Here is a 16,566-nt window from a genome sequence, read left to right as displayed (position 1 = left end):
AAGGTCCTCTTCAAAGGGGTACTCCAGCAAAAGGATAGGGGATAAGATGTTAGATCGTGGGGATTCCGCCACTAGGGAGCCCCACGATCTTTCCTGCCGCACCCCCGTTTTTCTGCTCTGTGGCTGATGACGGTTGGTGAAGGGGACGGAGTATCGTGATGTCACTGCTCCACCCCCTCGTGATGTCATGTCCCGCCCCCTCAATGCAAGTCTATGGGAGGGGGTGTGGTGGCTGTCACACCCCTCCCACAGACTTGCATTGAGGGGGCGGGATGTGATGTCATGAGGGGGCGGAGCTGTGATGTCACGATACTCTGTTCCCTGCACCGCCCGTCATCAGCCATAGAGCAATCCTCGCTCTGTGCAGCTGAAAAACGGAGGTACTGCAGGAGAGATCACGGGGGTCCCCAGAGGCAGGATCCCCGCCATCTAACATCTTATCCCCTATCCTTTTCATAGCGCCGGAGTACCCCTTTAAGTCTAGGCTAATGTAAGTGAATCGGCTTATGTTGTGTCCCAATGTAAGTGGCCAATGCGACCCAACAGTTGCAAAAAGTCTATTTTGGATCAATTTCATGCAACTGTTGGATTATGGTCAAAGCCGCTTGTGGGTAGCAAGGCAACCCTTTTAAATTTAAAAAAAGGAAACCATGCAGCTCACCTCCCATTTTGTGTCTGGATTGCTCTGATCTGCACCAGGCAAGACGCTTGCTTTAAATGCCAACGATGAACAAAAATTGCCAGTTCTTCCATAAGACTTTGCCTTTATTCGTTATGCATTAAAAACTATGTCACATACTGCTTTACAACAGTAGATCACCTATATCGTCTGTCTCAACATGTTTCACGCATATGTGCATGCTTTGTCAAGAGTACATGAGCATGCGCGTGAAACATGTTGAGACATTCGATATGGGTGATCAACAGTTGTAAAACAGTATGTGACACCATTTTAAATGCATATCGTATAAAGGCAAAGTCTTATGGAAGAGCTGGATCAGCAAATCTTTGTTAAACCTATTCAATTAGCAGCAATGCAGCCAACACAATCCCTGGAGTGCAGCAAGGTGATCTTTGGCTATGGCAAAACTCTTTAAGTAGCCCTAACTTAATAATAAGTTTGCAGAAGGAATAAGCAGATTCAGCAGTAATAACTCTAAATTTAGACACATGGTTTGTTTTATATTTACGAGTGTGTTTGTGTGTGTGTGTTGTTTTTGAGCAATTTACCTCTTAACACGAAGGTGGAGATTGCCTCCAGATGAGTCTATCTTCTGCATTGCCTCTGCATGTGATAGTCCAACACATGGTTTTCCATTGATCGAAATCAGTTCATCATTCTCCCGCAGCCCACCGCGACAAGCCTTGCTGCGCTTACGTACCTGTAAGAAATGAAGGAAAATTCATTAATGACCTTTAAATAAAAAAGCCTATCCAACACATATTTTCAGAAAATCCAGATGTTTCAAACAAGGGCGGGCAGACCATTGAAGCAGCACATACAGTTGTTATGATGCACTTAACATGACTCCCTTGCTACAAAATTGCTGCAAAGTAGGCAAAAGAATGGCGGAATGTATAGAAAGAGGGTAGTGCTGTACTGTCATGAACCAGCATGAATAGACAGCCCCATTTTGTATTTTGATATTGCCACTAAGCTATGGCCACTATGGGTATTAACCCCTTAAGGACCAAGCCCATATTGGCCTTAAGGATCAGGCCAATTTTCGTTTTTTGCACTTTTGTTTTTTAAATTGAGGGATAGACGGGAATGTATTGAGCATGGTTTAATGGAGGAGGACCTGGCAGCCACCAGGAGTTTGGTTGGTCTGCTAGAGGAAAACACTCACCCTGAGGGACTAGGACCCTTTACTACACTTATGTCTAAAAGCAAACTGTTTCTCCCTGTTGGCAATACCTCCCGTATTGATGTTCTTTTAGAACTAGTGTTGAGGGACTTGAAGTCTATACCTGCAACTGAAGGTCAAAGAGAAAATCTAACATACCTCGAAAAGCAGGTTCTCTCCCAACTACAAAAAATTGACAAATTGATTATCAAAACCTCAGACAAAGGCGGTAATATCGGTATAGTGAAGTATGTCCGCATGGTAAAGAAATGACTAGATGACCCTGAAATTTATGAAATTTTGCCCTTAGATCCGACTTCCTCTTATTGTAGAGAGCTATCAGGGCTCTTACATAAAGCCCTAGAGAAAAAAACTAATTGATACAAAAGAGTTTGAATTCCTGTTTCCCACTACACCAACGATCCCCACATTCTATGCATTGTCTAAGATACACAAAGGACTTATACCACTCAAAGGTCGCCCCATAGTATCTGGGGTGGGTGGCATGGCACAGAATGTGGGGATCTATATAGATAAGATCTTACGCCAATTTGTCTTCAGTCTCCCCTCATATCTGAGGGATACCATGGATTTGTTGAAACGAATTGAGGGAATAACCATTGGTGATAATACAATATTAGCGAGCATTGACGTTGAGGCTCTTTATTCCTCAATTCATCACTCCATAGGACTACGGGCAGTGGAATACTTCTTGAGTACAAGAGGTTCACAATATCAAGAAAATAATCAATTTGTACTCCAATTGCTCAGATATGTTTTAACAAGAAACTACTTTCTCTTTCAAAGCCAATTTTAACACCAGCTCTGGGGGACCGCTATGGGGAGCCCTTGTGTGCCCAGTTATGCGAATTTTACCCTTGGCTGGTGGGAGGCAACCACGTTATTAAGCGATGTGAGAGAACACTTCAGTGAATCAGCCTTGATATGGCTGCGTTTCATTGATCATGTCTTTGTTCTTTGGAACGGAACACGGGACGATTTTGGCCAACTGGTGCAGGCTATTAATGAGAATGATTTAGGACTCTTTCTTACTTATGAAATCCAAGAGAAAGAACTTGCATTCTTGGATATTAAAATTTTCATTGACTCTGACAACACACTACAGAGTACCATCTTTTGGAATAAAACATCAGCTAACATTCTCCTGAGGTGGGAGAGCTGCCACCTGGGTCCCCTCAAAAGGGGGATCCCAAAAGCACAGTTCCTCCACCTCAGGAGGAATTGCTCCAAATATGAGGATTTTAAGAAGGATGCCTGTGCTATGACACAGAGATTTCAGGAGAGGGGCTACCCCCAATTTATTCTAAGGCGGGCTTATAGGAAGGCATCTACTAGATCATGCAATGAACTTCTTGTTCCAAAACCTAGAGATAACCCAGCTGGTAATCCTCAGCCGGCTAGAATCATAGGTACTTTTGACAGACTAACAGGCCCCATTCGTAACATTATAACACAAAACTGGAATATTCTCAGAATGGATCCCAAATTATGAGACATCATAGGGATTGGACCACAGATCACCCATAGACACGGTAAAAGTCTTGGTGACGTGTTGGTCCAAAGTCATTTGCCTATCTCTGACTCAGCAACCCAAACGTAGTTGGGTAGATCAGCACCACTTGTTGGATGCCATAAATGAGGCCATTGCCACGCTTGCCAACCAGGACATTGACCATTCCCTCTACTTCATGTCCCATTAAACAATTCATCAACTGCTCCACTACAGCAGTCATCTATGTAGCTGTTTGCACATGCCCATTAATCTATGGGCGACATGCCTTCTTTACCGTGAGGACTGTGAATTTATGGAACGGTCTACCTCAGGAACTGGTCACAGTAGGAACAATTAACAGCTTTAAAACAGGATTAGATACATTTATGGAACAAAATAACATTAATGCTTATGAAGAAATATAAAATCCCATCCCTTCCCCAATATCGCGCCACACCCCTACCCCTTAATTCCCTGGTTGAACTTGATGGACATATGTCTTTTTTCGACCGTACTAACTATGTAACTATGTAACTATGTAACTATGTAGGGAAGACCTTCCGGCAATTTAAGAAAAGAGTCCTAGAACATCTAGGAGACATTAGAAATTCCTGAGAAACACCTGTTGCATTACATGTCAATTCAGTACATGGGGGGGGGGGACACTGTCGAGTATAAGATTTGTGGGAATAGAGAAAGTAAATAGATTACTCTAGGAGTGTCGTTGAGTATACCACCTTAATTCCATCTAACCCCATGGTCTAAATGAACAACTCCAATTTGCCTGCTTCCTATAGGTTATAGCGACCTAGGCCAATAGGTAACTTTATCAGGTAGTCAGGGATGGCTGTAGCTAGCCGACTAGGAGTCAATTGTCCCCTTCTTCTTTATTTATGGCATAATAGGACCATAATAGGAGGTACCTGTGCGGGACTGCCCTTTTTAGGGTGGCCACCCCACCTAGGTATACGGTAAATTAAAACAGGGCATAATAGGGCCAGTTGAGGTATCCCTAGGGCCTGACTGAGCCCCCCACTCTTTTCCTTCTTAGGACTTTCAACTCAGTAGGGACTCATTAGGGATATAGGTTGAACTTGATGGACGCTACTAGTGGGTTGTAAACTTATTTGCTGCGTTTCTCAATATATGGGTTCTAATGCTGATGTACAGCCTAACCACGTTTTATCCATTTACCTTTCTAATCATGCACCCATGTACAAATTTTTCATGACGGTGCAGTGATCGACTTTCTCTGAATGCCGTGTAAATACATGTCATGGCTTCCAGTTTATGTTCTATGTATTTTTGCTATCAGGAGCTCCACCTATGATCTTGGGTACTATGATCTTGGGTATACACTCACCTAAACTTAAATTGTGTCTCTATTCTGCCTCTAAGTTATGACTGGCCATAATGTCAGTATCCAGATTTAGACAACTCCAGCTCCCTGCGTGAGTAAATAGAACTGTCCAAGTAAAGCTCTATAATCTCCTCCTATACAGGTCCAAGCATTGAACTATGTCCTTTTTCCTTTACAGGTGGATCTTGAATATCCTGATCCCGCTGAATATTGGACAACTCTCTAAATGTGACCATCAGGGACAGTATATATGTTTTTCTCTTACAGGAATGACTCTTCAATGAATCATACTTTATACAAAGTTGATGTAGGGTCAGCCTTTGTTTGCAGGTCCCAGTCACAATTACTGTTGCACATTGGTATGCTTTGCGATTTTTCAACCTTTGAGTCATATGAACAATCCTGGCTGTGTGAAAAAGTTGCAGACATCTTAGGAATAACAAAAGAAGAGTCCAAAGAAGATTGCACTCACCATCCACGAATTTATTCAAAGGAGTGTAGGCATACAATAGCGGAGGAAGGGGCACACCGATACAAGTTGTTTCGCGCTGTTTTGCTCTTCTTCAAGCCGGAGTGTGACATTCAAATTTAGCGCCGCGCCTTAAGAAGGCATCGGGCGATGATGTCAACAGATGGTCCGATGTGTGGTCATGTGACCGGGACCAAAACCAGGTGAAAGATAGCAACAAGGTAAGGGGAAAATAAACATTTATATACAAATAATAACAGTTTTAATCAATGCAGCTAATGATTAAGAGGGACATATTAGGACACGGCAGCTAAGATGCCAAAAAGGAAAGATTAAAGAAAAGGAGATAATTCTATGCGATAATTAAGACCTAATGGACCAATAGCATCCAGCTCCACAAACCAATATGCCTCTCTTCTTAACAAATAGGATTGGCAGTCGCCACCTCTAGGGAATGGTTTAACCTTTTCAAGGCCAGTAAACTTCATGAGGTTGGTATTACTATTGTGTCTTATTATTGTATTATTATTAGTGTATTATTTTCCCTTTACCTTGTTGCTATCGTTCACCTGATTTTGGTCCGGGTCACATGACCACACACCGGACCATCAGGTGCATGTCAGCCTCCGTTGACGTCATCGCCTGATGCCTTCTTAAGGCGTGGTACTAAATTTGAACATCACACTCCGGTTTGAAGAAGAGCAAAACAGCGCAAAACAACTTGTCTCGGTGTGCCCCTGCCTCCGCTATTGTATGCCTACACTTCTTTGAATAAATTTGTGGATGGTGAGTGCAATCTTTTTTGGAATCTTCTTTTGTATACCTTGTACCTGCCGTGATTTGCACTGTCTACCTCTACACATGTACCGAGTCCGCATCGCAACCCTCCCTCGTTCCTCCATAGCCCTAGTCTTGCATGTGCCGGATCCTTCCTACCTCAGTTTATCATCTTAGGCATAACCTTAGGTTCATATTTTGGCTCCATTACATTTATATCTCTGTAATGTGTTATTATAATTTATGCTGGATGTACAATTCTGATACTCAGGGCTTACATGGAACCCTAAATCTTTGCCACAGTGTTTTTTTTTTTTTTTTTTTTTTTCAATTTGGTTCAAGAAATAAGTTTTTTTTTTTGTTTCGCCGTAGATTTTTCGGTCAAATTACTGATGTCATTACAAAGTAAAATTGGTAGCGCATAAAATAAAGCCCTCCTATGGGTCTGTAGGTGGAAAATTGAAAGTGTTAGGATTTTTAAAAGGTGAGGAGGGAAAAACAAAAGTGCAAAAAACGCCACCTCCCCTCCCAGCCATCACGCCCCCTCCCCTCCCAGCCATCACGCCCCCTCCCATAGACTTGCATTAAGGAGGCGGGCCGTGACATCACGAGGGGCAGAGCCATGAAGTCACAATGCTCCGGCCCCTGTATTGTCGGTCATTACGCACAGAGCGAGTTTGCATGACAGCAGGGTGCTGCAGCTGAGATCCCAGGGGTCCCCAGCAGCGGGACCCCCGCGATCAGACATCTTATCCCCTATCCTTTGGATAGGGCATAAGATGTCTAGGGGCAGATTACCCCTTTAAGGGGTTAAATGAATAGATTATAACTTCTACTGAAACATTTTGCACAAAAATATATCAATCTGCTCAGCTTTCCCTGCTCTGTAACATGCTGCCTGCAGCTCAGATGGCATGTTCATGGAGATAGATTTTCTTGATTAGAAATGTAGAATTTCAAGAATATAGCTACTAGTGTTAGATCTAGCATATTATATTTTTTAAATGAGAGAATCACATTTATAAGTTAGTTATACTCCTACTATAGACAAGTGAGGGGAACATAAACAAACATATACATATCATTACTCATTTTATAGGTACATACAAGTATACCCTCACAACCTATTTATAATAATTACCCATGCTGCATGGTCTTAGCTTCCAAAACAGAGGCTGTCAATGTGATTGTGAAAAAATGTATATTTACTTAAATGGTCACTGTCATTTCAAACAGGATCCCTCCATTTAAACCTATTTAATTCCTAACATTTTTGGAAATCATTTGATTTCACTCTCCTTACCCCTAAAAAACAGCTTGAAAGTATCTCCCTCTAGGGGTCTCCCTTTTCTGCAATCTGCTGCCCTCTGCCTGTTGTTAGGGGTAATCAGTCTCTATTAACAGCCTCTGCAAGTAAATTTATGCAGGATCCCGCAGTCCTCCCCTCTCTCGCCACAGGCAGCCACATAAAGTATGTGGAGAATATACCATACATCATGTAATGACCTATGTATATGTGTACGTAGCCCTTGGTACAGTCTACACACCAAAACGGTACTATGAACACTGGAACACAAGTAACGCCATTTAAGTGTGAAACGTGCAATAGTTAGGACTGTGGATAATGTTTCGTCCAGCTGCACTATCTAGACTCGACTACTTCAGGTATAGTAAAGTTATTAGTTATCTGTTCATTTAAATAATGGTAAATCTTATAGATTTTTCCAACACATTCCGGATATGCTTATACAATATCCGATGGATCTGATTAATTTTTTTTAATTTTTTTTTTTAAAGTGTATCTAAACTGAGTGATCATTTCTAAAGAATTTGTATGATTCTGTTCTATTTATTTCTGTATTGTTCTTTTGGCTGTGTTTGCTATCTATTGGCCAATTCTGTGTGAAAAAAATTTCTGGAAAAATTCAATAAAAATTATTTGAACCTCTATTAACAGCCTCTGCAAGAATCATTACAGAAAGTGGGGGCTGGATTCAGCATGTGCTCTATGTTGGAGAGAGGAGATGGAGAGACTGGGGGAGATTTATCAAAGGATTTAGACTGTTTTTTCCAGTCTAAATTTGTCGCACAGAAAGTCGCAGTCTAAATATGTGCGACTTTTCTGCGACTTTTGCTGTAGAGGATTTTTAGAACATGATGCATGCAAGTCTATTTTAGACGGAAATGCATTGGAAAATGCATTGGTGCTGAATTTATCAAGTGCGACTTTTGTGCGACAAGTCGCATCTGCCCAGAATACGCTGAAATGTCAGACCATGTTGGAGCAGGTCTAAATGCAGTTTAAGCTGTAGACCCTGAAGTCTGAGCACAGAATTTATCAAGGGCTGTGAGACCTTTGATAAATTAGGAGCACAATAGACAGGAGATTACCACATACGCTGGTCTATAAGCATGCCCAGAATAGACTAGATTAGTAAATGTCCCCCACTGTGTCTACAGGATCTGCCCTGTCCACAAAGCAAATCAAGACTTTGCACTCATGTCAGGAGCAGCAGTGCTTAGTGATACCCTTTCCAAGGAATACACCATTAACTATTCGTGTAAGGTTTGAGAATTCTTATGTTGTATTAGAATTAACACTTCATCCAGATAATAATACCATATAACTGTATAAATCATATATGAGATTTATAAATCTCTGGCAGTTTTTTTGTTGTTGTTTATTTTGTTTTGTTTTTTGTTCATTGTGGAACTCCATGTATGTATGGAAAAGATTAACTTGTGATAATGTCATTATTTGGGCAATGTGCTATGTATGTAGCAGATGTGAGTAGTAGTAGCTGCCCCATGGTCCATGAGATATTTGCCCATCCTTACAATGTGTTGCAGATGCAATAAGGGCAGGTTCCACCCTCCTAAATGACAAAGGAAAAGAAGGATCATGTGTAATTTTTTCCTGTACATAATTAGTCTTAATCTCACTTATGTTTAGCATTATACCTTAGGTAGGACACATAGTCACAGGCCAAATCCCTTTAGGAAGTCAGAAAGAGTTTGCTCTATAGGAAATTAAATGAAAAGGACATGGACATTTGTGGCATCAAAACGTTTTGTTATAGTCCAAATACTGTACGAGAAAATGCAAGTCCAACTTCAGCCTGGATATCCTTACAAAACCCTCTTTAATTTAACAAATTTAAAAGACCATACCGCAAGTTTTCAAAAGTGACAGTTTCAAAAAGTATACTGTCCTTACTTATAAGGGTTATGAGTAGGGACAGTATACTGTCCAAAATGTGTCAGTCACTATTATGGGCTTACTTACTTTAATTCTGCCTAAATGTATTCAGAATGACTGAAAATGCAATCAATACCTTTTATGATTAGGCGTCTGAAGTTTAACAAATGTGGCCTAAAATATGTCTCCTTGAAAAATACAACGACTTTTCCAATTTCCTTAGATCTAATACATTTTACAGAATATTTGTTGCATTTTACATTTCAATTATTTTTTTTAACCCCTTAAGGACCGAGCCCCTTTTCACCTTAAAGGAGTAGTCCAGTGGTGACTCAGTGGTGAGCAACTTATCCCCTATCCTAAGGATAGGGGATAAGTTGCAGATCGCGGGGGGTCCGACCCCTGGGGCCCCCCGCGATCTCCTGTACGGAGCCCCGACAGCCCGCTGGAAGGGGGCGTGTCGACCTCCGCACGAGGCGGTGGCCGACACGCCCCCTCAATACAACTCTATGGCAGAGCCGAAGCGCTGCCTTCGGCAATCTCCGGCTCTGCCATAGAGATGTATTGAGGGGGCGTGTCGGCCGCCGCCTCGTGCGGGGGTCGACACCCGCTATCTGGGCGGAGAGCCGGGGCCCCGTACAGAGAGATCACAGGGGGCCCCAGCGGTCGGACCCCCCGCGATCTCAAACTTATCCCCTATCCTTAGGATAGGGGATAAGTTTTTCACCACTGGACTACCCCTTTAAGGACCAGAGCATTTTTTGCAATTCTGACCACTGTCACTTTAAACATTAATAACTCTGGAATGCTTTTAGTTATCATTCTGATTCCGAGATTGTTTTTTCGTGACATATTCTACTTTAACTTAGTGGTAAAATTTTGTGGTAACTTGCATCCTTTCTTGGTGAAAAATCCCAAAATTTGATGAAAAAAATTAAAATTTTGCATTTTTCTAACTTTGAAGCTCTCTGCTTGTAAGGAAAATGGATATTCAAAATAATTTTTTTTTGGGTTCACATATAAAATATGTCTACTTTATGTTTGCATCATAAAATTTATGAGTTTTTACTTTTGGAAGACACCAGAGGGCTTCAAAGTTCAGCAGCAATTTTACAATTTTTCACAAAATTTTCAAACTCGCTATTTTTCATGGACCAGTTCAGGTTTGAAGTGGATTTGAAGGGTCTTCATATTAGAAATACCCCATAAAAGACCCCATTATAAAAACTACACCCCTCAAAGTATTCAAAATGATATTCAGTAAGTGTATTAACCCTTTGGGTGTTTCACAGGAATAGCAGCAAAGTGAAGGAGAAAATTCAAAATCTTCATTTTTTACATTCGCATGTTCTTGTAGACCCAATTTTTGAATTTTTGCAAGGGATAAAAAGGAGAAAATTTTTACTTATATTTGAAACCCAATTTCTCTCGAGTAAGCACATACCTCATATGTCTATGTTAATTGTTCAGTGGGCGCAGTAGAGGGCTCAGAAGGGAAGGAGCGACAAATGGTTTTTAGGGGGCATGTCACCTTTAGGAAGCCCCTATGGTGCCAGGACAGCAAAAAAAAAAAACATGGCATACCATTTTGGAAACTAGACCCCTCAGGGAACGTAACAAGGGGTAAAGTGAACCTTAATACCCTACAGGTGTTTCATGACTTTTGCATATGTAAAAAAAATAATTTTTTTTTTACCTAAAATGCTTGGTTTCCCAAAAATTTTACATTTTTAAAAAGGGTAATAGCAGAAAATACCCCCCAAAATTTGAAACCCAATTTCCCCCGATTCAGAAAACACCCCATATGGGGGTGAAAATTGCTCTGCTGGCGCACTACAGGTCTCAGAAGAGAAGGAGTCACATTTGGCTTTTTGAAAGCAAATTTTGCTCTGGGGGCATGCCGCATTTAGGAAGCCCCTATGGTGCCAGAACAGCAAAAAAAAAAATCACATGGCATACCATTTTGGAAACTAGACCCCTCGGGGAACGTAACAAGGGGTAATGTGAACCTTAATACCCTACAGGCGTTTCACGACTTTTGCATATGTAAAAAAAAAAATTTTTTTTACCTAATATGCTTGGTTTCCCAAAATTTTTACATTTTTAAAAAGGGTAATAGCAGAAAATACCCCCCAAAATTTGAAGCCCAATTTCTCCAGATTCAGAAAACATCCCATATGGGGATGAAAAGTGCTCTGCTGGCGCACTACAGGTCTCAGAAGAGAAGGAGTCACATTTGGCTTTTTGAAAGCAAATTTTGCTCTGGGGGCATGCCGCATTTCGGAAGCCCCTATGGTGCCAGGACAGCAAAAAAAAAACACATGGCATACCATTTTGGAAACTAGACCCCTCGGGGAACGTAACAAGGGGTTAAGTGAACCTTTATACCCCACAGGTGTTTCATGACTTTTGTATATGTAAAAAAAAAATTTTTTTTTTTACCTAAAATGCTTGTTTTCCCAAAAATTTAACATTTTTAAAAAGGGTAATAGCAGAAAATCCCCCCCAAAATTTGAAGCCCAATTTCTCCCGAGTACGGCGATACCCCATATGTGACCCTAAACTGTTGCCTTGAAATACGACAGGGCTCCAAAGTGAGAGCGCCATGTGCATTTGAGGCCTAAATTAAGGACTTGCATAGGGGTGGACATAGGGGTATTCTACGCCAGTGATTCCCAAACAGGGTGCCTCCAGCTGTTGTAAAACTCCCAGCATGCCTAGACAGTCAGTGGCTATCTGGCAATACTGGGAGTAGTTGTTTTGCAACAGCTGGAGGCTCCGTTCTGGAAACAGTGGCGTACCAGACGTTTTTCATTTTTATTGGGGAGGGGGGCTGTGTAGGGGTATGTGTATATGTAGTGTTTTTTACTTTTTATTTTGTGTTAGTGTAGTGTTTTTAGGGTACAGTCGCATGGGCGGGGGTTCACAGTAGTTTCTCGCTGGCAGCTTGTGCTGCAGCAGAAAATTTGCCGCAGCTCAAACTTGCAGCCGGATACTTACTGTAATCCTCCGCCCATGTGAGTGTACCCGTACGTTCACATTGGGGGGGGGGGGAACATCCAGCTGTTGCAAAACTACAACTCCCAGCATGTACGGTCTATCAGTGGATGCTGGGAGTTGTAGTTTTGCAACCGCTGGAGGCTCCGTTTTGGAAACAGTGGCGTACCAGACGTTTTTCATTTTTATTGGGGAGGGGGGCTGTGTAGGGGTATCTGTATATGTAGTGTTTTTTACTTTTTATTTTATTTTGTGTTAGTGTAGTGTAGCGTTTTTAGGGTACAGTCGCACGGGCGGAGGGTTCACAGTAGTTTCTCGCTGGCAGTTTGAGCAGCGGCAGAAAATTTGCCGCAACTCAAACTTGCAGCCGGATACTTACTGTAATCCTCCGCCCATGTGAGTGTACCCTGTACGTTCACATGGAGGGGGGAAATACCTCCAGCTGTTGCAAAACTACAACTCCCAGCATGTACGGTCTATCAGTGCATGCTGGGAGTTGTAGTTTTGCAACAGCTGGAGACACAGGTTGTGAAACACCGAGTTTGGTAACAAACTCAGTGTTTTGCAACCAGTGTGCCTTCAGCTGTTGCAAAAGCTACAACCCCCAGCATGTACAGACAGCGGAAGGGCTACATACTACATTGGCTGGGGATGCTGGGGATTGTAGTTATGCAACAGCTGGAGACACACTGGTTTGCTACTTAACTCAGTGTGCCTTCAGCTGTTGCAAAACTACAACTCTCAGCAGTCACCGACAGCCAACGGGCATGCTGGGAGTTGTAGTTATGCAACCACCAGATGCACCACTACAACTCCCAGCATGCACTTTAGCTGATTGTGCAAGCTGGGAGTTGTAGTTATACAACAGCTGAAGGTACACTTTTCCATAGAAAGAATGTGCCTCCAGCTGTTGCAAAACTACAAGTCCCAGCATGCCCATAAGGGCATGCTGGGAGTTGTGGTGGTCTGCCTCCTGCTGTTGCATAACTACAGCTCCCAGCATGCCCTTTTTGCATGCTGGGAGCTGTTGCTAAGCAACAGCAGGAGGCTGTCACTCACCTCCTGCTGCTGCTCCACGATGCCGCCGCACAGGTCAGTCCCTCGCCGCCACCGTCGCTCCTGGGGCCCCGATCCCGACAGGGACGCCGGGGATTGGGGTCCCCAGCACCGGGGGTCGTCTTCCCGCACCCGCTCACGTCCTCCGGAAGAGGGGCGGAGCGGATGCGGGAGTGACACCCGCAGCAGGTGCCCTGATTGGTCGGCCGGGAATCCGGCCGACGAATCAGGGCGATCGTGAGGTGGCACCAGTGCCACCTCACCCCTGCTGGCTCTGGCTGTTCGGGGCCGTCTCTGACGGCCCCGATCAGCCAGTAATTCCGGGTCATCGGGTCACTGGAGACCCGATTGACCCGGAATCCGCCGCAGATCGCTGGACTGAATTGTCCAGCGATCTGCGGCAATCGCCGACATAGGGGGACATAATGACCCCCCTGGGCGATATGCCGGGATGCCTGCTGAACGATTTCAGCAGGCATCCGGCCCCGGCTCCCCTCCGGCTAGCGGCGGGGGCCGGAAATGCTCAGGGCGTATCCATACGCCCTCGGTCCTTAAGGACTTGGAAACGGGGGCGTATGGATACGCCCTATGTCCTTAAGGGGTTAATATAGCTTAGTCTATGTTCGCACATTGTTTTTGAGCCTTATTCTTAACCCTATTTGCAGTCATCTTTGTTGTTCACACACAGTTCTTTTAGCAGTTTTTTGCATTTGGTCCATTTTCAGTCATTTATGGCTTAAAATGAGGCTCTATAAACAGTGCATGAGCATAGCCTTATGCATAAAACTGGTATAAACTGCTTTGTAAATGTGGACCATTTCGTATTTTCTTTACAATATGTGCAAAATATAAGAGCCCACAGAATGTTTTACAGCAGAATATAAATGTATTGTCCAACAATTAGGTATTTATATTTATTGTATAGATTTAAAATGTTACAAAAAATGATGCTTGGATTTGCATACTGTACAAAGTGTACACCTACTGAGCTGCGTGTTAGTAGACAAACCATTAGCTATTCTTCTTATAGCTAGTTCTCTACATATGCAGACCTGCCAATAGATATTGTTGTTTCGCAGTTTCTCCGAGAAGGAGCAGAGCCTTGGAAGCTGCTTGCTAGTATAGATAAGCAATGATGCAGAATCATACATAAAGCCAGCATGTGAAACTACCCGTATATACTCGAGTATAAGCCGAGTTTTTCAGCACAATTTTTCGTGCTGAAAACGCCCCCCTTGGCTTATACTCGAGTGAACTCTCCACCTGTCAATCCCTTCTCAGTGGTCTTCAACCTGCGGAGCTCCAGATGTTGCAAAACTACAACTTCCAGCATGCCCGGACAGCCTTCGGCTGTCCGGGCATGCTGGAGGTGTAGTTTTGAAACCTCTGGAGGTCTGCAGATTGAAGACCACTGAAGCCTTTGTCATCATCCAGACCCCCCCTTTAGTTTTCTACTCACCTCCCCTCGTGGGAAGGAAGGGTGAGCTGGTCCGGGCCATCTATGCTGCAGGGACTGTCTGGTAGAGAGGGTTAGTCATTCCGGGTTGTCCCTTTTCACCGGGGGGCCCTCTTCTCCGCGCTCCGGACCGGCCCCGGACTAGTGACATTGCCTTGACGATGACGCACAGGCATGTTCATGCGCAGGGGGGGTCTGGATGATGACGAAGGCTGCAGTGATCTTCAACCTGTGGACCTCCAGAGGTTTCAAAACAACAACTCCCAGCATGCTCGGACAGCCGATGGCAGAAGGGATTGAAAGGCGGTGATGATGAAGGGGGGGGGATGATGACGGGGGGTCTGGATGATGACGGGAGTCTGGATGATGACAGGGGGGATGATGTATTTCACACCCTAGGCTTATAGTCGAGTCAATAACTTTTCCTGGGTTTTTGTGGTGAAATTAGGTGCCTTGGCTTATATTCGGGTCTGCTTATACTCGAGTATATACGGTAATTTGTGCACAACCTGCAGTTTGTGCTAGAAATTGTGAATTTTAAAAAATTACTCACTAAGTGGGCAGTACTTAGAATTAAGTGGATGCTATGCAGATGCTGATGATATTTTGACACATAGAGAGAGATTTATCAAAACCTGTTCAGAGGAAAGGCTGCTGAGTTGCCCATAGAAACCAATCACATTGCTTCTTTCATTTTTGAAAATACCTCAGAAAAATGAAAGAAGCAATCTGCATGGTTGCTATGGGCAACTCAGCAACTTTTCCTCTAGACAGGTTATGATAAATCTCCCCCATAGTACCTACAAAAACATTGCTGTAGACCAAATATAGTCCCTTTTGGCAACTGTATTTTCAAATGATCGTCGCTACAGCAGGACAGTGCAACTACAATTTAAAAATACTTCATTAAAGGGGTACTCCGGTGGAAAAGTTAAACAGATTTGTAAATTACTTCTATTAAAAAAAATCTTAATCCTTCCAGTACTTATTAGCTGCTGAATACTACAAAGGAAATTATTTTCTTTTTGGAACACAGAGCTCTCTGCTGACATCACGAGCACAGTGCTCTCTGCTGACATCTTTGTACATTTTAAGAACTGTCCAGAGTAGGAGAAAATCCCCATAGCAAACATATGCTGTTCTGGACAGTTCCTAAAATGGACAGAGATGTCAGCAGGGAGCACTGTGCTCGTGATTCAGCAGAGAGCACTGTGTTCCAAAAATATATATAATTTCCTCTGCAGTATTCAGCAGCTAATAAGTACTGGAAGGATTAAGATTTCTTAATAAAGGTAATTTACCCTTTAATGGTTTGAGGAATATGACGATCACGACATAATTAAGTGTTGATTTGGTGACTTAATTAGTTTGTGTAGTAAGTGTATGAGCTGAGTTTCTCTTTTGTCCACTTGTCTCACAACTCAAAAAAACTGTATGAATGATAAAAAATGATAATAATGACTATTTTTATATGAGAACATTAGAAGCATTTACTTCTAGCTGTAAAAAGGATACAATTATAACAATCATAGTAGCTTGCACAAGCTTGTCCAACTATCAAAAAAATCAAATACAGTAGCCAAAAGTCCCCTAATTTTATGTGTTAAGGCCAGCTTCACACAAGCGTAATTTTGCACTCATGTAAAATTGATATTGTAAAAAACACAGACCAGTCCACAGTAGTTCTTCTGTTCCCACACAGTAGTCCTCATGGTACAGTATTTGTACAATACAGGATTGGACATTTATATGGATACACCTTAATAAAATGGGAATGGTTGGTGATATTAACTTCCTGTTTGTAGCATATTAGTATATGTGAGGGGGGAAAATTTTCAAGATGGGTGGTGACCATGGCGGCCATTTTGAAGTCAGCCATTTTGAATCCAACT

At 42.8% G+C, this 16,566-nt stretch overlaps 1 protein-coding gene across 2 annotated transcripts in view; it reads right to left on the bottom strand.

Moving 5' to 3' along the window:
- SYNPO2L (synaptopodin 2 like) overlaps window positions 1–15,319 on the bottom strand; it is an 85,888-nt gene extending 70,569 nt beyond the window's left edge. The window contains exons 1-2 of one of the 2 annotated variants that reach the window (XM_056530668.1): window positions 15,228–15,319; window positions 1,231–1,382 (exon numbers count right to left, since the gene is read on the bottom strand). In XM_056530668.1, the coding sequence (XP_056386643.1) occupies window positions 1,231–1,280 (50 nt within the window). In that variant the 5' untranslated portion in view covers window positions 1,281–1,382; window positions 15,228–15,319. Of the gene's footprint in view, window positions 1–1,230; window positions 1,383–14,677; window positions 14,852–15,227 lie in introns of those variants that run through there. The other variant, XM_056530667.1, reaches the window with a different exon arrangement.
- Between the last annotated feature and the right edge of the window lie 1,247 nt (window positions 15,320–16,566).

The sequence above is a fragment of the Hyla sarda genome, chromosome 7, assembly GCF_029499605.1.
Source record: "Hyla sarda isolate aHylSar1 chromosome 7, aHylSar1.hap1, whole genome shotgun sequence".
Taxonomy (NCBI): domain Eukaryota; kingdom Metazoa; phylum Chordata; class Amphibia; order Anura; family Hylidae; genus Hyla; species Hyla sarda.
Note: the sequence above shows the minus strand (reverse complement) of the source record. Positions and strands in the feature narration are given on the sequence as shown.